This window comes from Pteronotus mesoamericanus, unplaced genomic scaffold (genome assembly GCF_021234165.1).
Source record: "Pteronotus mesoamericanus isolate MK-2021 breed Mesoamerican mustached bat unplaced genomic scaffold, CSHL_Meso_final scaffold_651, whole genome shotgun sequence".
Taxonomy (NCBI): domain Eukaryota; kingdom Metazoa; phylum Chordata; class Mammalia; order Chiroptera; family Mormoopidae; genus Pteronotus; species Pteronotus mesoamericanus.
The window spans coordinates 38,240,128-38,265,464 of record NW_026555325.1 but is presented as its reverse complement, the minus strand read 5'-3'; the positions used below and the strand labels follow the sequence as shown (position 1 = coordinate 38,265,464).

General features: G+C 35.0%; 1 protein-coding gene across 1 annotated transcript in view; it reads left to right on the top strand.

The window, feature by feature from the left end:
• TTN (titin) overlaps positions 1-25,337 on the top strand; it is a 269,499-nt gene that overhangs the window by 152,628 nt on the left and 91,534 nt on the right. Inside the window, exons 171-204 of the mRNA XM_054562536.1 lie at positions 1,249-1,329; positions 2,288-2,362; positions 2,964-3,050; positions 3,484-3,546; positions 3,867-3,956; positions 5,716-5,766; positions 6,327-6,728; positions 6,872-7,150; positions 7,394-7,669; positions 7,826-7,965; positions 8,268-8,394; positions 8,486-8,749; positions 9,031-9,297; positions 9,441-9,704; positions 9,793-9,932; positions 10,098-10,224; positions 10,350-10,616; positions 10,733-10,999; positions 11,835-12,101; positions 12,192-12,331; positions 12,759-12,885; positions 13,670-13,812; positions 18,086-18,209; positions 18,741-19,007; positions 20,734-20,831; positions 21,521-21,689; positions 21,788-22,054; positions 22,158-22,424; positions 22,511-22,789; positions 22,888-23,296; positions 23,400-23,524; positions 23,640-23,906; positions 24,657-24,926; positions 25,023-25,325. Of these exons, the coding sequence (XP_054418511.1) occupies positions 1,249-1,329; positions 2,288-2,362; positions 2,964-3,050; positions 3,484-3,546; positions 3,867-3,956; positions 5,716-5,766; positions 6,327-6,728; positions 6,872-7,150; positions 7,394-7,669; positions 7,826-7,965; positions 8,268-8,394; positions 8,486-8,749; positions 9,031-9,297; positions 9,441-9,704; positions 9,793-9,932; positions 10,098-10,224; positions 10,350-10,616; positions 10,733-10,999; positions 11,835-12,101; positions 12,192-12,331; positions 12,759-12,885; positions 13,670-13,812; positions 18,086-18,209; positions 18,741-19,007; positions 20,734-20,831; positions 21,521-21,689; positions 21,788-22,054; positions 22,158-22,424; positions 22,511-22,789; positions 22,888-23,296; positions 23,400-23,524; positions 23,640-23,906; positions 24,657-24,926; positions 25,023-25,325 (6,789 nt within the window). The remainder of the gene's footprint in view (positions 1-1,248; positions 1,330-2,287; positions 2,363-2,963; positions 3,051-3,483; positions 3,547-3,866; positions 3,957-5,715; positions 5,767-6,326; positions 6,729-6,871; positions 7,151-7,393; positions 7,670-7,825; positions 7,966-8,267; positions 8,395-8,485; positions 8,750-9,030; positions 9,298-9,440; positions 9,705-9,792; positions 9,933-10,097; positions 10,225-10,349; positions 10,617-10,732; positions 11,000-11,834; positions 12,102-12,191; positions 12,332-12,758; positions 12,886-13,669; positions 13,813-18,085; positions 18,210-18,740; positions 19,008-20,733; positions 20,832-21,520; positions 21,690-21,787; positions 22,055-22,157; positions 22,425-22,510; positions 22,790-22,887; positions 23,297-23,399; positions 23,525-23,639; positions 23,907-24,656; positions 24,927-25,022; positions 25,326-25,337) is intronic.

Genomic DNA, 25,337 nt, shown 5'->3' with positions numbered 1-25,337 from the left:
CTATGTCTATTATATAAGAAAAGGATATCATGCCATCCCAACTTATGTTAATTAAGTGCATGGTGGTTTTTTCAAGTTCAGTCAGTGAAAACAGTTATACATCAAGAATATTGGTAACTCTAAAATAGTATTGAAGGCCTGCACAATTTATAATGGGTAAAAAAATTAACGTTTGTGAAATTCTACTTAAAATGGTTGAAAGAAAAATATATTTAAAATAAAATAGTTACATATTTGCCTTTTGTATATTTAAATTTTGAAGTAAGAGTTAGGCAAGGTTATCTCCATCACATTAAAAAAAAACTATTTAATGAATTGCAAATGCCTTGCTTAAAGCACCAAAATGGAAATTTTATACAAATATCTGAGAAATTCAGATTGCATATGAGTCAACAAATATAATGTTACATGATATAAATGTTTTAAATTAAATTTTAATTAACATCAATAGAGAGGGATAATGGTTCAATGATTATGAAGTATATCTCTTTTTTTTTTCTATTCAAATCCATGAGTGCTATAGTAGTAATAGCAGGTTGCTCTATATAGTAACAGCATACACCACGCCTGACATTCACTAAAGATGCATGAAGGAATTAATTTAGAATTCCTTGGGTCCCTTTTAGTCTAAATTCAAGAACATTTTCTTATTCATTAAAAATAAACTCCAACACCAGCTTTCAAATTCTATAGGTCCAAAATTTTAAGTTAGTATTATTTCTAAAAGGAATCCTTGAGAAAAGATGCTTCTGTTAAGAAAATGAAATAATGGCCCTTTCCCAACATCAAGGCCATACACCAGATTCCTTGACTTCCTTTTCTTGTCATTGGAGACGACTGAATGATGACACTGACGCCTACCAGTATCATTCTGAAGTATTCAGAGGTCAGGGAGATACCAATATAGGTTTGGGCAATCTACAATTGCAGATTGAGGCAGAGATGCTGTCAAAAACCCTGTAGTTGATGAAAGATTTATAAAGTTAATAGAAAAAACTTTCTGTATTGTCATTTAAGATGAAAATATTTGCCTACAGTTAATGGAATAAAATTTCATCACAAGATTATATAGATGTTTCAGAGGAAATGAAGTGTATTATTTGCTTTTAAGTTCTGTGATATTTACATGTGAAAAAATTATTGCTTATGCACTGTATGTAGTTAACTAGTTCTGAAAGAGGCACTTTATTGCTGAAATTTAGTTTTTGTATGAATTCACTTCAAAATTTGAAATCATATTCTTTTAAGCACCTGAAGCTGAAAAGAAAGTTCGCAAATTACTTCCCGAACCTAAACCTCAACCGAAGGAAGAAGTTGTTCTCAAAAGCGGTATAGTATTTTTCAACCATTATATTAGCTTTAAGTATACAAAAAATACCCTTGAAAGCTTACAAAAATGTGTCTGTCCCTTGGTTTTCTTTTAATTAGATATCCTATTGATCAAAATTTATTTGTAGTGGCGTTAAAAATTGAGGCTATAATTTTCATACCTTTTTGTACAAGAAGACAGAAATTTTATAAGTATTTACAGCATTTTAAAATTTACTTAATAGACATAACTAAATTGATGTTATTCTAAACTAATAGCAATGACCATAGCTGTCATTTTCATGATCGACTTATGTAGTAAAATATAATAAACCTATTAAATGCTCTAAATTATACCAAACTATTTAAACCTAAATTCAGAACTCAGTTTTAAAGTATGACACAAGAACACCTCAACTAAGAAAAAACATTTTTAAGACACTAAACATTTCTTTCTTGTATTTTATCTTTGTAGTAGTTTATGCTAATGAGATATTAAAAAATTGGAAGCAAGATATTCAAATGAAGAATCAAGTTCTAACTTTTTCTTCACATAGAACCACTGATCTCTAGGCTTCATTTCCTTAGGCATCTCCACTTCAGTAAACTTCATACTTACTTAAATACTCTTCTTCTCATTAAATTACAACATAAGTTAGGATTAGAATTTGTTGTTACTCAAATTATTCATTTTGTACTTGGGACATTACTGCCACAGATTTGCCTCTGAATAGACTATTGATGTAGATATCAAGTAATTGTGAGTGCTCTTCTAAATTAACATTAAAAACTTTTAATGTTAAAAACAACATTTTTAGTGGAAATGCTAATTTACCAGAGCACTAGGTCAGTTGCATGCTTATCATTTTCCTTGCTTTGTACATCATGTGTGTTTGTCAAGTTTATTCAACATCTTGTTAAATAAACATTCAAACATTTGTTTGTCTTGATTTACATATAAACCTTTTTGTTTTTCAAGTTCTGAAAAAGCGATCTGAAGAAGAAGAACCTAAAGTAGAACCTAAAAAAGTAGAAAAAATCAAAAAACCTACAGGTAGGAATTTTAGTAACTTGCGAAATTATCTTTTAACAAATGGAAATCTAACAGGAGATATATCTAGTAAAAACAAGTGGAGTTAACTATAAACATAACTTCATGTTTCATCTATGTTTTCCAATGTCTGCTTTCTATTGAAATATTTTTATAGTAATTTTCAAATACGTTCATGTATTTTCCTGCACTTCATTATTATTACTTTGCCACTTAAGTTCTTTCAGTAGAAATGATTGTAAAATAATCAGGTTGGCTGCAGAATAACTTCATGGGAGGGTGTCAGCAAATGTTTCATAAAATTTAGGATCTTTTATGTGGGTTTATATTTATCATTAGCCTGTAATCAAAGGGTTATTTATTGGTATTTATTATGAAAGAGATTTAGAAAGAGTTTAATGGGGTTGGGAGAGAAGTGGATAGATAAGGAAAAAAAAATTAAGTCAGAGTCAAGAAAAGACATAGAAATTAATTGATAGGATATAGGTTTTTTAAAAAGCCATCAATTAATAGAGCTTGTTAAAAAACAGTTTGAATGGATTATTTATCAGTTGATTTCTAAATATTTAAATAACTAGAAAATAATCTTATCTTAAAATACCAGAACCACCTCCAAAAGCTGTTGCAGAGGTCGAAGCACCTCCAGCTATTGATACAAAAGTGGAAAAGAAAATTCCTGAACCAGCAAAAGGTACAAATTTACTGGCACTTTCTTAGTTGTTTCTAAAAATGAAATATGCATCATTTAAAACACCATTCCGCTGGCATTAAGAGTTGAACACGTGGCCTAATCTGGTCAGTTTAATTGTCTTTCCCATTTCATTCTCATGTGCAATTGGCTAGTGATCATCCATTTGTTAAATAAATTACTAAGTTTTAAATACCAGGAAAAATATATTTATGGGCAATGAGATGAATTACAACATTATAACCAATATAATTGCCTTAGTATATTTTCCAAATATTTTGTTTTAAATACAAATGAAATTAGATCAAACACTGATTTGGTGACTCTATGTATAAATTCTATTATCTTCTAAGATATGTCTGCCTAATTTGGGCTTGACACTGTGAAAAACTTCAAAAATACTTGATAACCTTCTTATTATTATGGGTTATTTTAGTGCCCGAAATAAAGCCAGCAATACCTCTCCCTGGACCTGAACCAAAACCAAAGCCTGAACCAGGTGAGCAAGCTCATACTCAACGTCAACACATATTCCTTCAAGCTTTACACAAATGATGTACAGTTTATAAGGAAAGTCAGAATGCAGCAAATGATTTTTAATGTCACAATATATTATTATATTTTATTTAATATATAATACATTAAATATATTAAAATATATTATTGTATTCTATATAGATTATGTTATAGTTAGAATATATTATTCTCTGAAAAAGTAGTTATTTGAATATTTCTAAAGTTACATCAGAAATAGGCCATCAAAATAGGTTTTAGGAAGTGACAAATGTATACATTAATGCAATGGACATCTCTCTACAGAAGTAAAAACAATCAAACCACCTCCCGTGGAGCCTGCTCCAACTCCTATCACTGCCCCCGTGACAGTACCAGTCGTTGGAAAGAAAGCAGGTATTTATTCTGTAGTTTTCTTGTTGATTGTTTTGGTGGCTTAATAAAAGTATTCATACTTGAATTAAATTGAAGCCCTCATTATGTTGAAACGAGGCATCATTTCGGCCACAGGGGTTTATAAATTCTTGATGAAATTTTCTTCATCTGATACCCTTTACCTACCTAATCTCTCACCTAATGGATGCATATTGTGTTTTGACTGGAATGTACATTCTTGTGATGCACCATTTCCTTATATGCTTTTGAGATTAAGTAATGACTATATTCAAGGCTGATGAAAACTAACGAGACAGACACACTCTAAGGACATGCACACAGAAATCCCATGGAGCTTCAGATTTCCCATGTGCCCTGTAGGAATCATTTCTCTTTTTTTAAAAAGACTGCATGTTGGGATAATGAAAAAGTTCTGGAAATGCATAGAGTTGATGGGTCGTATAACATTATGAATATACTCAATGCAAATAAATGGCACACTTAAAAATGATTAAAATGGTAAGTTTTATGGTAGATATATTTTACCACAATAAAAAAAAAGCTGTGTAGTTCAGCCTTTAAATCTATAAGAATTTAGATCAGTAATAATTTTCTTAAATGTACTAAGTGGTATAATTTTCTCAGGTACAAACTTAAGGTACTGTTAGTTCATTACTTAGGTGATAGTCTCAAAACCAAAAATGATTTGATGTGTTTTAATCATTGATAAATTCACATCTTCATTAATTTGATCTTTGGCTACTTACTCTCCTTAAATTTTACTTGCCTAGTTTGTAAAATCAGACTAATAATTATATCTTCCCTGTTGGATTACTGAGAACATTAAATAAATATATGTGAAACACTTGAAATATTTGGGATTTTTATTGTGTTTAATGACATTAGACAATATGTTATGTTCTTTGGCTGTAATGTAATTTTAATATTTATGTTAATACAGTTTATAACCAATATTTGTGATTTGGGCATTGTTCTTACTTTTAAATTTTTATAATTTCAATGTGACACCTTTTATTAGTTCAGAAAAAGATGTGAACTGCCACTGAGCCAATTAATTTTGTGTAAAAATAAAGCTTTTATCCCATTCCCAGAGGATGAAGCTAGAAAACTGGTTCTACAGTTTAGACTGCTCCTGCATTAATAATTGAATTAGACTCTAAATGTAGGAACTTCCTTGCTCCTGCCTTAGTTTATTGTCTAATTAAGAAAAATCTTCGAAAGAAACCATATATATATATACACACATATTTCCACATAGACCTTTTCTTTCTCCTTAGTCTTGCCTGGATTTATCTGCCCAATTTAAAAAAGAAAGCTTTTGAGTAACTTATTAGCCATTTCCCTTTTTTCTACACCAATTCCTTGTTGACAAAAACATATTGTTGGTTCACATAACTGATACATAAGTAAACATATAAAATAACTTTGCATAGCTAGGTAAGGGGAAAACTCTTCCTCACAGGGCAAGAGTAAGCCTTCCAGAAATGGGAGAAGCATGAAAGCACTTGCTGAAAATAACTATTTAATCCTAAATACTTTGGCAATTTAGCTTAGTAACATTATTTTCAAATATGCCTTCTTAAGAATATCAAAATACCTATTAGAAATGTCTGTTCTTCATAAAAGTCATATACATAAAACCAATTACTCTTTATGCATTAATATTTATAATAAAGAGCATGATTCACCTGGCATGATTTACTAAGTATGAAATAAGTTTGAAAGTTGTTTAAATGCTGAGTTCTGTTTTTTAATTCAGAAGCCAAAGCACCTAAAGAGGAGGCTGCCAAGCCGAAAGGTCCCATCAAAGGTAAGATTCGTTTCCCTCTACCTGAATTGTAACCTTTCACTCTAGGAAACTTTACATTCAAGGGTAACTTCACATTTGAGGGGGGAAAAATTTCAGAATTTATCACAATCTTTGCTATTCCTAATTGATTCTACTCAGCTACTATATCTTCTGGCATTTCAAGCAATACATCTCTAATATTATTCAAGTGGGTACTACATATAAAACCAACTGTATTTTAGCATAATGAACCTTATATGTTCTTAGCCTCATTCTTCATGTACATGATATTTCTACATGACAGGTAAAATAATTAGACATTAATCTGGACATTTTATATTTGGGTTTAAACCTTGAGAAAATGAAGAACATTTATTATTCATGGATTCGTGTGCTATCTCATATTCCTATCTAGAAGAAGGCAGTATAAATTTAATCAACCTTTCAATTACCTAGTCTTTAATTTTATGTTCTTACCTTCTAGTTGCTCTATCACTGGTTTTATCTAGCAGGCAGCCAAGTATGTACTTTCTGACCATTATGGAAGTGCCAAATCAACTTTTAATTTTATTTTGAATTAGGTGTAGCCAAAAAGACTCCTTCACCAATAGAAGCTGAAAGGAAAAAATTAAGACCAGGAAGTGGTGGGGAGAAACCTCCTGATGAAGCCCCATTCACCTACCAGCTAAAGGCTGTGCCACTAAAGTTTGTAAAAGAGATCAAAGACATTGTCTTGACTGAAGCAGAGTCAGTTGGCTCTTCTGCAATCTTTGAATGTTTAGTCTCCCCCTCCACTGCAATTACAACCTGGATGAAAGATGGTAGCAGTATCCGGGAGAGCCCAAAGCACAGATTCATCGCAGATGGTAAAGACAGAAAGCTGCATATCATTGACGTTCAACTTTCTGATGCTGGCGAATACACCTGTGTTTTACGTTTGGGAAATAAGGAAAAGACCTCCACAGCTAAACTGATTGTAGAAGGTAATATGGTCCATATTCAACTTTAATACAGTAAACCTCAGGAGCAACTTTTATTGTAATTTTAGTCAAAACCTCTTATTTCTAAGTTTTATTTCATTGAAAATATTGTATACATTGAAAATCTTTGCTGAAATTCTTCACAGAGCTTCCTGTGCGTTTTGTAAAAACACTGGAGGAGGAAGTCACAGTGGTCAAAGGACAGCCATTGTACTTGAGCTGCGAGTTAAACAAAGAACGTGATGTGGTCTGGAGGAAGGATGGGAAGATTGTGGTGGAGAAACCGGGCAAAATTGTGCCAGGTGTCATTGGCTTGATGCGGGCCCTAACCATCAACGATGCAGATGACTTTGATGCTGGAACATATACAGTTACTGTGGAAAATGCCAACAACCTGGAATGTTCATCCTGTGTAAAAGTAGTAGGTTAGTACTATGCTGGGAAATTTTTTTTCTACTCATTATACTACAAAAATAAAAGAGCAAATTTTATTTTCCAGTGTCAGAATATCTGCTCTTGTCCCTTATCAGAGATGGGGGATATCAGTATCTCATAGCAGATTAATTATGTCTAGTTCTGAGATTTTTTTTCTATTTCTGAAATTGACTAAGGAAGTTACCTATATTATTTGTTAAGGTCATTATTTTTCTGACCTCATTTTCCTACAGAAATCATTAGAGACTGGCTGGTGAAGCCCATACGAGATCAGCATGTGAAACCCAAGGGAACAGCTGTTTTCACCTGTCATATAGCAAGGGATACTCCAAATATTAAGTGGTTCAAAGGATATGATGAAATCCCCTGGGAACCAAATGACAAGACGGAGATAGTAAAAGAGGGAAATTATGTACACCTCAAAATTAAGAATGCTGTGCCAGAAGATATTGATGAATATGCAGTGGAAATTGAAGGGAAAAGATACCCTGCAAAGCTGACACTTGGAGGTATAAAATTCTTACCTTTTATTGAGAAATTTTATGTGTGCATAAGACAAATAACATACCCCACCCCCCTAACCCCCACCCAAAAAAAACCCCATGAAAACAAAGCATTATTAGACTATCTAACACATTATGGTATTTAATCCCTGACCCATACAGAGCGTGAGGTTGAATTGCTTAAACCAATAGAGGATGTTACTATCTATGAGAAAGAAAGTGCAAGCTTTGATGCAGAAATCTCAGAGGAAGACATTCCTGGACAATGGAAACTGAAGGGAGAACTTCTAAGACCCTCACCTGTGAGTAATTTCCCATTTTAAGTTGTTAGTCATATAAAATAACTACTTTCTATAATCAGGTTTGACATTCAGATTTGGTTCAGTAATGACAGAGTTACTTCAAGCTTCCTAAGTTTCAAAAAGGGAAAGAGATTTGATGCACTATTTGTAGACCATTTGGACATTTAAAAAAAATTATGACAAGATGTTTTTACTTGTATTAGTAGTAATTTTTAAAACTCTATAGAAACCCTGTGTCTGGAACATTTCTTCTATAGGGAATTTATCTCATTTAAATTCTAACTAAAACTATTGTTTTTCAGACTTGTGAAATCAAAGCAGAAGGTGGGAAACGCTTCTTAACTTTGCACAAAGTGAAGCTGGACCAAGCTGGAGAAGTCCTTTACCAGGCGCTTAACGCAGTCACAACTGCCATTCTGACAGTGAAAGGTATGGGCTTTTAGAACCCAAGGAGAGGCTCAACTTCACTTCATGTCGCTCGGCACTCTGAAAAACCTCATTCTTCTCGTTTGGTTTTCAGAAATCGAACTTGACTTTGCTGTGCCCCTGAAGGATGTTACTGTTCCAGAAAAGCGACAGGCTCGATTTGAATGTGTCCTCACTCGAGAGGCAAATGTCATATGGTCTAAAGGACCTGATATCATCAAGTCCTCTGACAAGTTTGACATCATTGTTGATGGAAAGAAACACATTCTTGTTATCAATGATTCTCAATTTGATGACGAAGGACTCTACACTGCTGAGGTAGAGGGCAAGAAGACCTCAGCACAGTTATTTGTTACAGGTAAGAGTTGATGAGATCTGACTATAACATCCCATATTTAGGCACAAAATATATGACTTTAAAGACAGTACACCAAGTTCTAATAACTATAAGTGACAATTGCTTCACTTTCACATTGCTACCAAACAATGCCCCTGAATTTTTTTTAAGCAAAAGGTACCTCCATTTAAAAAGACAATAAATAAATGTCACGTGAAATCCTAGTTACCCAGGCTGATTAAAGTGAAATATCTCTGAAGGTAAATTGTTTTCTGAGCATATTATCAATGCTTGCATTACAGGTGTAAGATTGAAATTCATATCACCTCTTGAAGATCAAACAGTGAAGGAAGGTGAAACAGCAACTTTTGTTTGTGAACTTTCTCATGAAAAAATGCATGTAGTCTGGTTCAAAAATGATGCCAAACTCCACACAAGCAGAACTGTACACATCTCATCTGAGGGCAAGACTCACAAACTGGAGATAAGAGAAGTGACGTTGGATGACATATCCCAGATACGTGCTCAAGTAAAGGACCTGAAGTCCACAGCAAATCTAAAAGTCTTAGGTAAATGTAACTAACTATGACCACACAGCCAGTTCTTAGATGTTGAGAGTGGGTAGTAAGTAGTTAATTACTTTGCAACCTGTGAACTCTGATAAACTTTCACTTTCACATTCTTCTGATTATCTGCTGAATGGCTTTTACAGAGGCTGATCCCTACTTCACTATAAAATTACATGACAAAACTGGAGTCGAAAAGGATGAGATTATTCTGAAGTGTGAAGTGAGCAAAGATGTGCCAGTGAAATGGTTCAAAGATGGCGAAGAGATTGTGCCTTCACCCAAATACTCCATCAAGTCAGATGGCCTGCGCCGCATCTTAAAAATCAAAAAGGCAGAACTTGGTGATAAAGGCGAATACATGTGTGATTGTGGCACAGACAAGACAAAAGCAAATGTTAATGTCGAGGGTGAGTTGCTCAAAACTTTTAAATGTGCCTTATCTGAATCTTCAGTTTACCTGTTCAGTCAGGCTAACAAAACTTGGTATAATTTCAGCTCGACTGATAAAAGTGGAAAAACCTCTGTATGGTGTAGAATTGTTTGTCGGAGAAACAGCTCGCTTTGAAATTGAACTTTCTGAGCCAGATGTCCACGGCGAGTGGATGTTAAAAGGAGAGCCTTTAACTGCATCCCCTGTAAGTCAAGATGCTCTGATCATACACAGGAGGGGGCTTGCTTGGTTGCTTAGGATGAAAAAAGATAGCGCTTCCGGTGTAAAACCTCTTGAAGACTTGCAGTATTAACCGGTCATGAAAATGATGTTTTTCTATTTCTTTCCTTCTAACCTTCACCCCAAACAGGACTGTGAAATCATTGAAGACGGGAAGAAGCATACTCTGGTCCTTTATAACTGCCAGCTGGATATGACAGGAGAGGTGTCCTTCCAGGGTGCCAATGCTAAATCCGCAGCCAAACTGAAAGTGAAAGGTACGCTCTGCCTGTCAGCCACCCTTTTGCATGTTGTTTGCGAGACCCCCTCTGAGATCCATAACGGACCAGGGGCCAACATGGCATCACCTTCTGGATTCGCCCACATCATCCTTCTCTTTCAGAACTGCCGCTGATCTTCATCACGCCTCTCAGTGACGTTAAAGTCTTTGAGAAAGATGAGGCGAAGTTTGAGTGCGAAGTATCCAGGGAGCCCAAAACCTTCCGTTGGCTGAAAGGAACCCAGGAAATCACAGGTGATGACAAATTTGAGCTTATAAAGGATGGCACTAAGCATTCAATGGTGATCAAGTCAGCTGGTTTTGAAGATGAAGCAAAATACATATTTGAAGCTGAAGACAAGCATACCAGTGGCAAACTGATCATTGAAGGTAAATATTTTTATCAGTTAAACCATCTTCATCTTTTTTTTTTTGCTTTTATGTTTATATTTCCTCTTTAAAAGGCTGGAATTAATGAGCTTGGTGTTTTTTCTTTTTCTCGATAGGAATCCGACTCAAATTCCTCACTCCACTCAAGGACGTGACAGCCAAAGAGAGAGAAAGTGCTGTGTTTACTGTGGAACTGTCCCATGAGAACATCCCAGTTAAGTGGTTCAAGAATGACCAGCGCCTGCATACCACCAAGACGGTCTCAATGCACGATGAGGGGAAAACTCATTCAATTACATTCAAAGACCTCTCTCTTGATGACACCTCTCAGATTAAAGTAGAAGCTATGGGAATAAGTTCAGAAGCTAAACTCACTGTGCTTGGTAGGTGCTCTCTTCAGTTTAATTTTATTGCACTAAATTCAGCATAAATATGTGGAGTACTTATTATTTAAAATAGTCTTCTAAGTGTTATATTGCATGAAATGAGCCCCTGTCCTTGAGAAACTATCGTATATGCTATCAGAATTATTTCTAAAATATTTTCCTAAAAATATAAGGATTTAAAGTAATAAAGACTCAGACCTACAAAATAGCCAGTTAAAATGAGAATTAAAACTCTCAATTAATTATTGAGTCCTATCATGTTTAAAAGAGGAATATGTATACATCCAATCTCCTTGCTCTTTCAAATTTATTTCATAACAGTGTTTTTGCAAGTTTCTAACAAGAGAGAAAACACAGAACTTACATTAATAAACCTCATTTTTTAGTCCCTTAATGTCAAGCAGATATGAAGCCTAATATATATAGAAACTACTAAAGGCAAACTATTAATTGATTTAGGAAAAACTAATAATGTGAGTCTGAAAGTATAAAGATAAATTACACATAATAATAGATTTTCTAAGAAATTAGAAATGTAGCCAAATAATAAAGGTACATATGATTATATTTGAAGGTAAGTTTCACAGTATTATCCAAACTACTGTTAATAAGATATTTCAAAATAAAATACAGATAAATTAGATCCCAATAAATCTCACATGCATGTTCCCTTTCTAATGTTTAGAGAACTTTTGAACACAATAAATGAGTGAGCATTTGGTATAATTTTAACATATGCACAGAACTCTGCGAGAGGCCTCTTAAACTTTTCAAGAGATTGTCATTTCCCTTGGTGTTTGATGAAATGCCTTTTCTTCTATTTTACGTGCAGAGGGAGATCCATACTTCACGGGAAAGCTTCAAGATTATACGGCTGTGGAAAAAGATGAAGTGATTCTACAGTGTGAAATTAGCAAAGCGGACGCCCCAGTGAAATGGTTTAAGGATGGAAAGGAAATAAAACCATCTAAAACTGTTGTTATTAAGGCAGATGGCAAGAAGCGCATGCTGATCCTAAAGAAAGCCTTGAAATCAGATATCGGACAGTACACCTGTGACTGTGGAACAGATAAGACCTCAGGAAAGCTTGACATTGAGGGTAAGGAAATTTCCATGAGTTTCACACTTGAAGCTGTTGGGGTTATTTCTGCCAGAGGCTCATGACACATGCTGACCTTCACTTGTCTAGATCGGGAAATAAAACTGCTGCGCCCCCTGTACAGTGTGGAGGTGGTGGAGACTGAGACAGCCCGCTTTGAAACTGAAATCTCTGAAGATGACATCCATGCCAACTGGAAACTCAAGGGAGAGGCGCTACTCCAGACACCTGTAAGGCTATTTCTGAGCTTGTCAACACCTAGAGAAGCTGTGTGAAACACAAAAGGACAGGAAAAACGTCAGCGTGCATACAGGGCACTTAAAATATGACATCGTGTTCTCTGTCAGACCTTAAGCCACAGAGAGATATTAGGGTCTATGAATGGGCTCCGGCAGGCACACTTGCATTATTTTCGTTTCAGCGTAGTGGGTGTGAGGTTGTACATATTCTGTGATGTTGCCAGTTGGTTCAGAATTATATAGCTCAAATAAACATTGCTTTCACAATGTACCTACAAAATTTATTTCACAAAAAAGAGCTCAAAGGTATTAAAAGTCTCTTTGCCTATTAGTAGCATTCATTAAGATACTATATCTTCAGAAAAAAAATCCCAAGGAAAATTATTTCCTATGAAACTTTTTTTCTCTTTTGGTACAGGATTGTGAGATCAGGGAAGAAGGCAAAGTACACTTCCTTATTTTGCACAATTGCCGCCTGGACCAGACTGGTGGGGTGGATTTCCAAGCTGCCAATGTTAAATCTAGTGCACACCTCCGTGTAAAACGTAAGTATGATGTGGGGTATTTTTTGAAAATTCAGCGTATACTATTGCCAAAAATAAGGGTAAAAGAAATTGGAATTATTTAGTTAATTGGAAAAATTATTAAAGTACAGAAACAGGGTTTCTTGTATTTAATTCTTTGATATCCTAATACACACCTGACATTGAACTTGCCATTTGAACAAAAGAAAATTAAGCACGTCAGATTTTCCTATTTTGTAATCCTTTCGTTCAAAGTAGATATACCTACAATAAGACTCGAACTCGAAAATTTAACCCTTAAAGACCACATTGTTCAAGTGCCTGTACCACTGTAGCACCACAAAGAAAAACTTGGCTGGGTGGGCATTTCAGACTCAAGAAGGAGGAGAGGACAGCATTTGGCTAACATTTTTGGAAGGTGCAAAGTGTTTGATGGACATGGACAGGCTCTGTGATTGAGGGGCCCTTGTCCTCTCCCAATCAGAGTCTTAGTTATTTTGGAAGTCACATACCTTATGTAGCCAGAGGAACTTGACGCCTGGCAGAGAGACAGATGCAGCATAGATTTCTCGCTGACCTTGTGCAACAGCACAAAAGGGCCCCTACAAATACCCACTCTCCGGCCACCAGCTCTCCCCTTCTCAGCGCCACAGGGCCACGTTCACATGGGAGCCAACGCAGTGGCCAGTCCTGTGGCTCTTTCCTTCCTGAAGAGAGCAACCACGAAGATTAATAACTGAGCCTGTTTTATTCTCTTGGAACTACAAAATGAGTAATCCAAAGCTATTTCCTTCCTCTCGCAAAGCACGGGTAATTGGTCTTCTGAGGCCTCTGAAGGATGTCACAGTGACTGCAGGGGAAACAGCCACCTTCGACTGCGAGCTCTCTTATGAGGACATCCCAGTGGAATGGTATCTCAAAGGGAAGAAACTAGAGCCCAGCGACAAGGTAAAAAGCAGGAGTGTGGTTGCCTTGTCTTGCTCTTACTTTTTCAATCAGGTTTTCCGTCTTCACTTGTGCGTTCCTTGTTCTTTGCTCTTCCTTATGGCCCTTCCTCTCCCTTTCCCTTTCTCTTTCCTGTTCTCGCCTGATTTCTGCTGAAATCAAAGCAGATTCTTCACATTTTTGTTAGGTTTAACCTGATGATGTTTTCATTAAAACAGAAATCAAAAAGTTAAAGTACAATCAAATTTTTTCATTTTTTTGAAGAAAAGGCAAACACTCATTAGTTATCAATGATAGAAAAGAGAAAAAAGATCAAAAAGACTTTCCAATTGGATGCGCTGTAGCAACAGTGCACATTAAGTTTTGACAAATTCTCCTCCAGCTATGTGGTGTTCTGCATGTAGGGGATTAAAAGAAGAGAGCTGAAATTCCATTTCAGGCAGTTGATCAAGTAGTTGAGATAACTTCTGAGCAGATTTGCTCTTTAAGCATTTCTCCAAAGCTATTTTTAACACACAAGTGCTTTGAGCTATGCAAATTCTGGAATGCGCGCAGGCTATTTAAAGTGCAATTGATGGTACTGAAAAGAGAGAAGGGCTCTGTGGTGTCCAAATCTATGAACAAATATACCTTAAGAAATTTTAGGATATTACCAGCTCCCAGTGTTAGCTTCTCAATGCCTAAGATTTTACCCCCAAAACAAAATGCGTGTCTAAATTATCTTGATAATTCACCATTAATTTTGCATTCTTGAAGTAAAATATATGGAAAATGCCCATGAAAATAAGGCACAGTAGAGTTCATTGTTCTATGCTAATTTTTTTCAACATTTTAGGAATAATAACAAATGTGCCATCAAGGCTTCAATACAAATCAAACTTTTAGGACTTAAAAAAATATAGTTAACAAGGAATTCAGTTTAACAAAGAGCACAGCCATCAAAAATTATGTCAAGAGACAACTCCTCTCATTTCAGTTAATTTGTTTATTTTTATATGAGTGCATGAGTGCATAGATGGCAAATCCATTGTTTTTATAAAAGATGTCATCATTTCATAAGTAAGTTTCATACTTTTAGTCATTGAAATGATGTCTTAAATATATTCCATTCATATTTTTATATACCATAATATTAATGTTTTAAAAAGAAGTAAGAACAGTAACATAAGGGTGTGCATGCATGTGGTATCATTGTACTTTTAAGGCTCTGTTATATAACTGTTTCATTCTTTAGGTTCAATTCTAAAGCCCACTATCTGAGTTTGGGTATTTGCTGGGTTAAATCTTAGGTTTCAACCTGAGGCAAGTTTTTTACACTGTCTCTGACACATTTTCTCCTCTGTAAGATAGGAACAGGTCTGTTTCTAGTGAGTTATTATGTTGATAACACATTAATGTGTGTAAAACATTTAGAGTAATGCCTGGCATGTAGCATGTATTCAAAATTTTTAGTCATTGCTGTTATCCTCATCACAATTAAGAGTCTGAATTTTTTCAAAGGAAAAAAAAAGAGCCACAAAATTGGTTAAGTTATTAGGAGCAAATGCCTTCGAACAACTGTTCTAAAATGAACAAAAAGCTAATATTCTATCTAACTGATTAAAGGGTAATTCAGTAACAGTCTTCTGGGAAATAAAGCCTGCATACTACACAGTAATCAATAATCGGTCTCCTTTTTCACTGAGGATAGAAAAAGCAACTATATGTTCAAATTTCAGCATGAGAATTAAGTAATGTAAGATGAACTCTTCCTTACAGTGAGATCTTTTAAATATTGAACTGGGTGACAGGGGCATCTCTACCTTCAAGTTTGCTTTCTTAAAATAATACATTTGTCCTATTAAATGTGGTTTAATTGCTTTCACATCCACAGGCAGAGGTTTGGTTGACTTTTCAAGATCTTTTCTACATCTGTAAATTCATGATTTGAAAATAACAACACTACTTAAGGATAAATGATATTATTCTTTTGCTACTAAATTTTTTTGGTCATATTAAGAGCTTTTTATTAAAGGGTCAGTCTCATGAGTTTTAATGTAAAAACTATTATATTTTAATTTAAAATGTACACTCATAAAAATCTTACATTTCTCTTACTGAAAAAAAATATATCTCTTAATGTCGATAAACATTTTTCTTGGTTGGAAAGGACCTTCTTACAAGGATTCTGTAGGGCTTCTGTGTGTCTCTCTTAGGCACAGGAAGTTTAATCCTTTACTTAGCCACCCAAAATACTTCAGCCTTTTATGAATTTGCTCTAAAATTACTTAAGTGTCTCTTTTTAAAAAGAAACAAACTATTAAGTAATACAGTCATTTTATTACATTTTCCAGGTTTTGTTTAAGTCTTTCAGAACAAACTTGCTACCGTCAGTTTACGTCAGGCCTTTGATCTGCACTCTGCAAAATGGTTAGCCTCCAAAACTGCACTGAAGACACAGAAACAAGTTATTGGAATAGGAAAATTGAAAGAAAAAAGTTTAGAAATGAGTCGTGGGATTTTTTCTTTTTTCCTTTTGGCCATCAATCCAAGAAAGGGCTGTTAAGTCCTAAATGGCCTTTGATAATTTTATACTTAAACTTTAATAACTTGGTCATAATCATAATACCTATAGCAATATGCTTCCATTACAAACTAAGAATATTTTAAAAGGATAATATCTAACATGAACCTTACATAATCTACCACCAAATCTCCAGCATTCATTTTATTGGTTTACTTTTATAAGGTACCAGTTAGTTTCACCTTTTTAAAAAACATAATCAAGGTGCATTGCATAGAGCAATTAATTGAGAACCACTGTGTTCTGAACCAAGTTCTTGGTAACAGAATTTTGTAGAGTAACTGCAGAACAATTTGTATAACAGTGTGTTAATAAATAAGATATATCTGTGGGTGGATTGAAACCTCAGATACTTTTTTAATAGTCCTAAATCACAGTCCAAAATTTATTTTCAAAATTTATATTGAAATATCATTACAAAAACATTTTTCCCATTCAAGCCCCATGTCGAATAAGTCACTGTGTTCCTAGGACATAGCTTAATTACCTCCTCCTATCTGTTTATTTTCTCTTATTAAATTTTAGGCCTTTCTCAATTATTAAGGTAGTTATATTAATAACCATGCCCAGCTCTTAAGGAAAAATTTTTCTATGAAATTTTATTTATGACTCTTTCCTTTATACCAGCATAATAAATAGTTCCATTAGCAGAAAACTTTTAAATTATTCTTAACTCTAAGTGATCTCTTAAGCAATATAGAATCAATGTCAAAGACAGGACATAGCATCTTATAAAATTTTAGATGACAGAACTAGAAGAACTCCAATTGTCTTATCATTACTGTTAGGATGGCCCTGTCCTGTAGACTTATTTTCAATTGTGCAATCCACGTGTATGGAACCTAGTGAGCATCCATATCAAGGTGGTGTATTCTTTTTGGCAATTTATTTTCTACAAACTGCCCCTTCAAATTGCCCAAGGTTACCTTTACAACTATAATTTATCACTCAAATATTAATATCAGTGGCAGACTTTGTCTTGATATTCTTTCTACTTTCACAATGGTCTCCTGATTTAACTATTTGTAATGTTATTTTATCTATTTGTTCACTGCTATGTGAACAATTGTAGCCTTGTCTGATATTGAATTTTCCCAATCCTGAGATGCAAATACATGGAAAGGAAGAATAATCAACATCTTTATTTGTATTTTAAAACAAAATTAGGAAATTGTACAAATTATTGTAATCACAGGTTTAATTAGTTTGCAAAATAATTTTAATTGCTAAAATAAATGGGAAAAATGTTCTAGCTTGTTGCATGGAAAATACCTTGCATTTAGAACATAAGGTTCACTTTCCACTTACCATATGCAATCAGTTTTTTTCCTCCTTTTCATGATTTAGCTTTTCTATCTTCTTCCTTTATATATAAACCTAGTGGTAGAATGAAGGCAAATATAATACATATATTATACACACACGCACAGAAACATAAACAGAAATTTACCTAGGCATTTCAACATTAAAAACAACTTACTAATAATTAAAGGTACTTATAAAAGCCTAAAATTTCCTTAAAGATTCCAAACTATTAATTAAAATCATTTTCAAATACATATGTGCTATATATATATGAATATAAAACAACTTGGAATGTACTATTTCAAACTGTTTGCTTAAATGAATTACATTTCTCCAGCATTCAAGGCTTTATATATTGCATTACTTTTTCAAGTATTATTAAACTGCACATTTTTTTAAAAAAACTAGGTGGTCACACGTTCAGAAGGAAAAGTTCATACACTTACTCTGCGGGATGTAAAGTTAGAAGATGCTGGAGAAGTCCAACTAACAGCAAAAGATTTCAAAACTCAAGCCAACCTCTTTGTGAAAGGTAATTTTAAGATTTATTTTCTAAAACATGTATAATGCAAACATTCGTAAATAATGCCAACTCTCAATTATCTTTAATCTTTATATGTTGAGTAGCATAGATCATGAAAATTCACTAAATATTCAAAAGCCTTTTTTAACTTGTTGGCCTAACACTATAATTCACAGACTATTCTTTTTAATCAAAGTTGACTAACAGATTTTACTTCCTCTTCCTGTCCCCACTGTTTTTGTCACATTCAATAAACAGCTGGAGGAAGAATTATTATCATACTAGGTAGTATCACTTTATTAACCAAGAGTTGGTTATTTCCTTGATGTTTCATAATTTAAAAAAATGCTTTTCCTCTGTATGTACAAATAATGATGAAACATAGTTATTAGAGGAATGCATTCCTGTGGAATCAAATCTTTCAAATGAAACTTAAAAATACAAAAAGCCCTGGAGATGCAAGAGGAAAGTTGAGGAGGTCCCGGAGCCCTTACAGACGGAAAGCAGAAATGCCGTGGCTAATTAGTATGATTCTTTCAGAACCCCCAGTTGAATTCACTAAGCCTCTTGAGGACCAGACGGTCGAAGAGGAAGCCACTGCAGTACTGGAGTGTGAAGTATCCAGAGAAAATGCTAAGGTGAAATGGTTTAAAAATGGCACAGAAATTCTCAAAAGCAAGAAGTATGAAATTGTTGCCGATGGCAGGGTCAGAAAACTTATTATACATGGCTGTACCCCAGAGGACATTAAAACATACACTTGTGATGCGAAGGATTTTAAGACCTCCTGTAACCTGAACGTCGTGCGTAAGTATTCTTCTTACACAGGACTTTCATTTGCAACTCTTTGATAACAACAACAACAAAAGCAAAAATGCACAACTTTTTGCATGCCCTTCTTGATCTAACTGCATTTCTTGACAAATTATAATATTGATACAGACATAAACTGATCTTTATGTGTTTAAAAAACAAGTCCTTCTGATACATCTGGTCTGAAAAGGACAAACTGATTGCTTTTCACAATGTTTCTCACTGAGCAGTGAGCAGATGTGCTCTTGGTCTACACAGGGTAAGCCTGTGTAGGAATATCCTCCTACAAATGAGGACAAGTTGAAAGAAAAAGACAAGAAGGGAGCTATGATTTTTTTAAAAAAATGAAAATGAAAATGAAAGCAATTTCTACTTGGAATGAAAGTGAATCCTTAGGTGTGGGGAACACCTAGGAAATGAGCATGAAATTTTGGTTTGAATTAAGAGCATGTTAGAGGTCTGCTGTAATAAGATAAAGCCCATTCGCATAATGCTTTCTCTGAGAATAAGAATGGTTAAGAAGATGGAGAGAAGCCTGGAATCTTTGAGTGGAATCTATGGCTGTGAACGAAGAGAGAACCAATGGGTTTTAGCAATACTTCCTCTGGTGAAAAATATAATATCTTTTTACAAAACACATGCTGGCTAATTTTTTTTTCATTTATTTATTTGTCCAGTGATAGTATTTTTCAGTGCATATTTTTGTGCAATACTTGCTGTTTGATTTAGTTGCTTCCCTTCTGTCAAGAGCTACAAAATAGTGGCTTTGATTGTGCTTCCATGCATCTTGCACTGTTTTATTCTTTCCACTTTGTGGTTGCTCTACTTTAGCCTATGACAGGGTAGCTTCTTGGGTCTCCTTCTTTTTGTCATCTATTTTGTCTCCAGTCCAAGAAGGCTCAGCTACAAGGAGCCTACAATATATTTAAGCTGATTAGCCAGTATTTATGTCTCAGGGTCTCATTGATCAAGAAAAGGACTCACAAGGAATCCTGAAAGAAAGAAGGGCAAGGGGTCAGCTCCCCAATCCTGTAAATCTGCCAACTTCAGTCCGGAGACAAATGAAACAAGAGATATTAAAAGAGAAAAAAATCACCTCCCCATACAAAATACATTGTTTTGTCGCACTAATAAATTTTATGGCTGGCATATATGTGACATCTTTGAAGCTCATTTTTTTTAAAAAGCTGAATGTATGTGATTTCAAGTGCAAGTTCACGTCTTTGTGCCATAGACAAGACTTGTCATAGTGCTTCAAGCTGTATTATTGCATTCTGCTAATTTCTCAAAGATCATGCTTGCTGCATTAAATAAGATAATGTTTCTTGTTACTGTTTTCTCCTTTGACAATATCAACTTTCAACTCTGGAGAATATCAGTGGGGATTTTCTTCTAGCTATCATTCAGAAGAACTGAGCTGGTGATAGAGGGATGATGGATGGATGGATAGATAGATAGATAGATAGCTAGCTAGATAGATAGATAGAGAGACATAATTAGTTGGACCTGTAATATGCCACATTATTTTATGAAAATTACAGAGACATGTAAAAAACAAAGTTTTCTACCTGAATGGCAGCTCCAAGTGATTTCAAAATCAGTTGTAGTTTATTAAGATAGAAAGACCTGCAAAAGACTCACTTTCTCTTAATATGTACCACAGTAATGCCAGAATAAATTTCTAGAAAACATTTTGAATTCTTATTACCTTTTCTTACAGCTCCTCATGTGGAATTCTTAAGACCACTCACTGATCTTCAAGTTAAAGAAAAAGAAATGGCTCGGTTTGAGTGTGAAATTTCCCGAGAAAATGAGAAGGTCTGTGATTGTTTAGTTGCTATCTTGTATTGTCAGATAACTTTATGCTTACTTTTGGTTTAGAAAAAAAGGAAAAAGAAGGGCTAATCTCACCTCCCTCTCTCTGATAATCATTCTACTCTTAGCTTAAAGGTTATTACTTTAGTATGAAATACATACTTGATTTAAACTGTTCACTTTTTAGAATTATTTAATTACTGTTATTTACTTGAAAGACACTGGACTCACAATTAGGAGATTTAGACATTATTAATTTGAACCATATGAAATTGCTGTTTTCTTAGGTTAAAAAAAATCAAATATCAGCAATTGTGTATGTCTCAGCTGAGTTCCCGTTTGCCGTTAGTTACCACTTGAATCTCCGTTTACACATCTGAAAGACAAAGGAATTGGTCCACATTTTGCCTAAAGCCCTCTATGGCTCTAAACCTACAGAATCCCATTACACTGAATAACTGATAATAGTATCACAGCAGCTCACCTAACAACAATTACAGAAGTTTGCTTTTGTTATTTTTTTAAATTACTTTATAATTGCAGTTGACCTACTTTTGGGGGTTGAGTTGTATTTCCACTTACCACTTTGATTGTTCATACTATAAAACTCAGGATCCTAGTTCCTCTTAAAGACACATGTCTAAAGAAACAACAAGAACACTGATAAACATTTTAATTTATCTTAAATATAGGTGAAATGGTTTAAAGATGGTGCTGAAATCAAAAAGGGCAAAAAATATGACATCATATCTAAGGGAGCAGTGCGCATTCTTGTCATCAACAAATGTCTGCTGGATGACGAAGCAGAATATTCCTGTGAAGTGAGGACAGCACGAACTTCTGGCATGCTGACAGTACTGGGTAAGAGTGGTCTCTCTTTGCAGAAGTTTATGTGTTGGGGGAAAAAAAGAATTTACATTTTTAACTCAATGTTTTTTGTTTTCTTATTCTTCTTGCAGAAGAAGAAGCTGTCTTTACGAAAAATCTTACCAACATTGAAGTTAGTGAAACAGACACTATAAAACTGGTTTGTGAAGTCTCCAAGCCCGGAGCAGAAGTGATTTGGTACAAAGGGGATGAAGAGATCATTGAAACAGGAAGATATGAAATACATACGGATGGACGAAAGAGAATCCTGACCATTCAGAATGCCCAACTTGAGGATGCTGGCAGCTACAACTGCCGACTCCCAAGTTCTCGAACCGATGGCAAAGTCAAAGTACACGGTATGAAAATTACTATGAATAATATATTTTACGAAATTCATGTTTGTTGTATTCAGGGTACAAATGCTTAGGTTTTTAATATCCTGCAACTTTTTCTTTCCAGAACTTGCTGCTGAATTTATCTCAAAGCCTCAAAACCTTGAAATACTTGAAGGAGAAAAGGCTGAATTTGTCTGCACAATATCAAAGGAAAGCTTTGAAGTCCTGTGGAAGAGGGAGAATGAGACACTTGAACCTGGAGATAAATACGACATTATTGCTGATGGCAAAAAGAGGACCCTAGTTGTGAAAGATGCCACATTACAAGATATGGGCACTTACGTTGTCATGGTTGGGGCTGCCAGAGCAGCAGCACACTTGACAGTGATTGGTAAGTTGGTTTTTGCTCTTACGGTTTACTCACATCTGTATCTTTGGTCCTTCTTCATACTATAAAGTCTTGTTGGTTACTTTCAGAAAAACTCAAGATCATAGTTCCTCTGAAGGACACTCGTGTGAAAGAACAACAAGAAGCCGTCTTCAACTGTGAAGTCAATACTGAAGGTGCAAAAGCCAAGTGGTTCAGGAATGAAGAAGCCATATTTGATAGTTCAAAATACATTATTCTCCAAAAAGATCTGGTCTACACCCTCCGAATTAGAGATGCACGATTAGATGATCAAGCCAACTATACTGTGTCTCTGACCAATCGTAGAGGTGAAAATGTTAAGAGTGCAGCCAATCTCATAGTAGAAGGTAAGTCACTTACATGGCATAAGAGCTTTCAAAAATCAGACTTTCAAAAATTTCTATTATGAAGACAATTAAAATCAACTTACTCTTCTTTACAACAGAGGAAGACCTCAGGATTGTTGAGCCTCTTAAAGATATTGAAACAATGGAAAAGAAATCTGTCACATTCTGGTGCAAGGTGAATCGTCTCAATGTAACATTGAAGTGGACCAAAAATGGAGAAGAAGTGGCTTTTGACAACCGTGTTCTATATAGAATTGATAAATATAAGCACTCTCTAATCATTAAAGACTGTGGCTTCCCAGATGAGGGTGAATACATTGTCACTGCTGGACAAGATAAATCTGTGGCTGAGCTTCTCATCGTAGAAGCTCCTACAGAGTTTGTGGAGCATTTGGAAGACCAAACAGTCACTGAGTTCGATGATGCTGTCTTCTCGTGCCAACTGTCCAGAGAGAAAGCAAATGTGAAATGGTACAGAAATGGGAGAGAAATCAAAGAAGGCAAAAAGTAAGCAAAAGCTTCTTCATTTCTATCACTATAGCTATATATGCACTTTTGACAATTTAATGGTACTTGTGCAAGTAACCAATAATTCTACCTCTTCTTTTAGATACAAATTTGAAAAAGATGGCAGTATACACAGACTCATTATAAAAGATTGCAGGCTGGAGGATGAATGTGAATATGCTTGTGGAGTAGAAGACAGGAGGTCACGAGCCAGACTCTTTGTGGAAGGTACGTATTAAGTAAAAGAACAATATGAATATTAGTACCAGTTTTGAAAAGCCTTTTTAAAAGCTGTTAATCCAAATACAAATATATTTGTATTCATTTCACATTTTCTTTTCAGAAATCCCTGTCGAGATCATCAGGCCTCCCCAAGATATTCTCGAAGCCCCCGGTGCCGATGTTATCTTTTTAGCTGAACTCAATAAAGATAAGGTGGAAGTTCAGTGGCTAAGAAATAACATGATTATTGTCCAGGGTGACAAACACCAGATGATGAGTGAAGGAAAGATACACAGGCTACAGATTTGCGATATTAGGCCTCGTGACCAGGGTGAATACAGATTTATTGCCAAAGACAAAGAAGCCAGAGCTAAGCTTGAACTGGCAGGTAAGTCCCTCTCTTTTATTTTCAAATATCCTCACACTATCCAGATACTGTATAAATTTCAGATTTCACAGTTGATTAATGAGATAATGTTTGTGAAAGACCTTTGTTTCTGTTAAGCCCTATCCACACACTAACTATTTTAATTTTTCTTACAACAAAGTGTCCTGAGTAAAAGGGATGGACAGCATTCCTCTTTATGTGCCAGAATCTTGAGCAGTTCCTGGCACATGGTGGCTGTTCATTAATTCCTAGAATTAACCTAGCGCCCAGCAAACCCAGACCTGGCGATAGCTCCATTCTCTTCTGTGTTCCGAACCCCTGTGGGGCCTCTTTGGTCTATTCTCATTTAACCTAAGCTTCCCAGACACCCTCATAGGTTATCATTATGAAAAAGCCATTAATGTACATAAGAAAAAGTTTGTCTGGTTTATTTTGAACTAAGTGTGAGGTGCCCACTTAAAAAAAAAAAAAGAAAACATGTTTTGCACTATATTTAGTTCTCTGTTGTTATTTTTGGCAAAGAAGGGAAATTTAATGGTTTTATAGCATCCTTGATTCTCTATTCTCTGGTCTAATAATTTGCAGTATGAGAACCAAACTCAGCAAGCGTGCTCCGCTGTAAAGTTCCTATGATATACTTCTAAGGTGGTGTAACCAATATTTGCTAACAAATGCATAGTAAAGAAGCTATGGTTTAGCTGGACTGCAATCAATAACTCAAACACATTCACATGCTATTTTTCTCACTAGCTGCACCTAAAATCAAGACAGCTGATCAAGACCTTGTGGTGGATGTTGGCCAGCCTCTGACAATGGTGGTGCCCTATGATGCCTACCCCAAGGCAGAAGCTGAGTGGTTTAAAGAAAATGAAGCTCTGTCATCAAAAACTGTTGATACTACAGCTGAACAAACTTCTTTCAGAATTTTAGAAGCCAAGACAGGAGACAAAGGAAGGTATAAAATTGTGCTTCAGAACAAACATGGAAAAGCAGAAGCATTCATCAATTTAAAAGTTATTGGTAAGCCCTTGCGTCATTTAGATTTAATTGGCAAAGCACAACTAAAAGCATAAAAGCATGGGAACACACTAAAAAAAATTTATATGTGAATTGCAGATGTTCCTGGGCCAGTACGTAACTTAGAAGTGACAGAAACATTTGATGGTGAAGTAGGCCTCGCTTGGGAAGAACCTTTAACTGATGGTGGAAGCAAAATCATAGGTTATGTTGTTGAAAGACGTGACATCAAAAGAAAGACCTGGGTTCTGGCCACTGACCGTGCAGACAGTTGCGAGTTTACTGTCACTGGACTACAGAAAGGGGGAGTTGAGTATCTATTCCGTGTGAGTGCCAGAAACAGAGTTGGCACTGGTGAACCAGTAGAAACTGACAATCCTGTAGAAGCAAGGAGCAAATATGGTAAGAATTTTT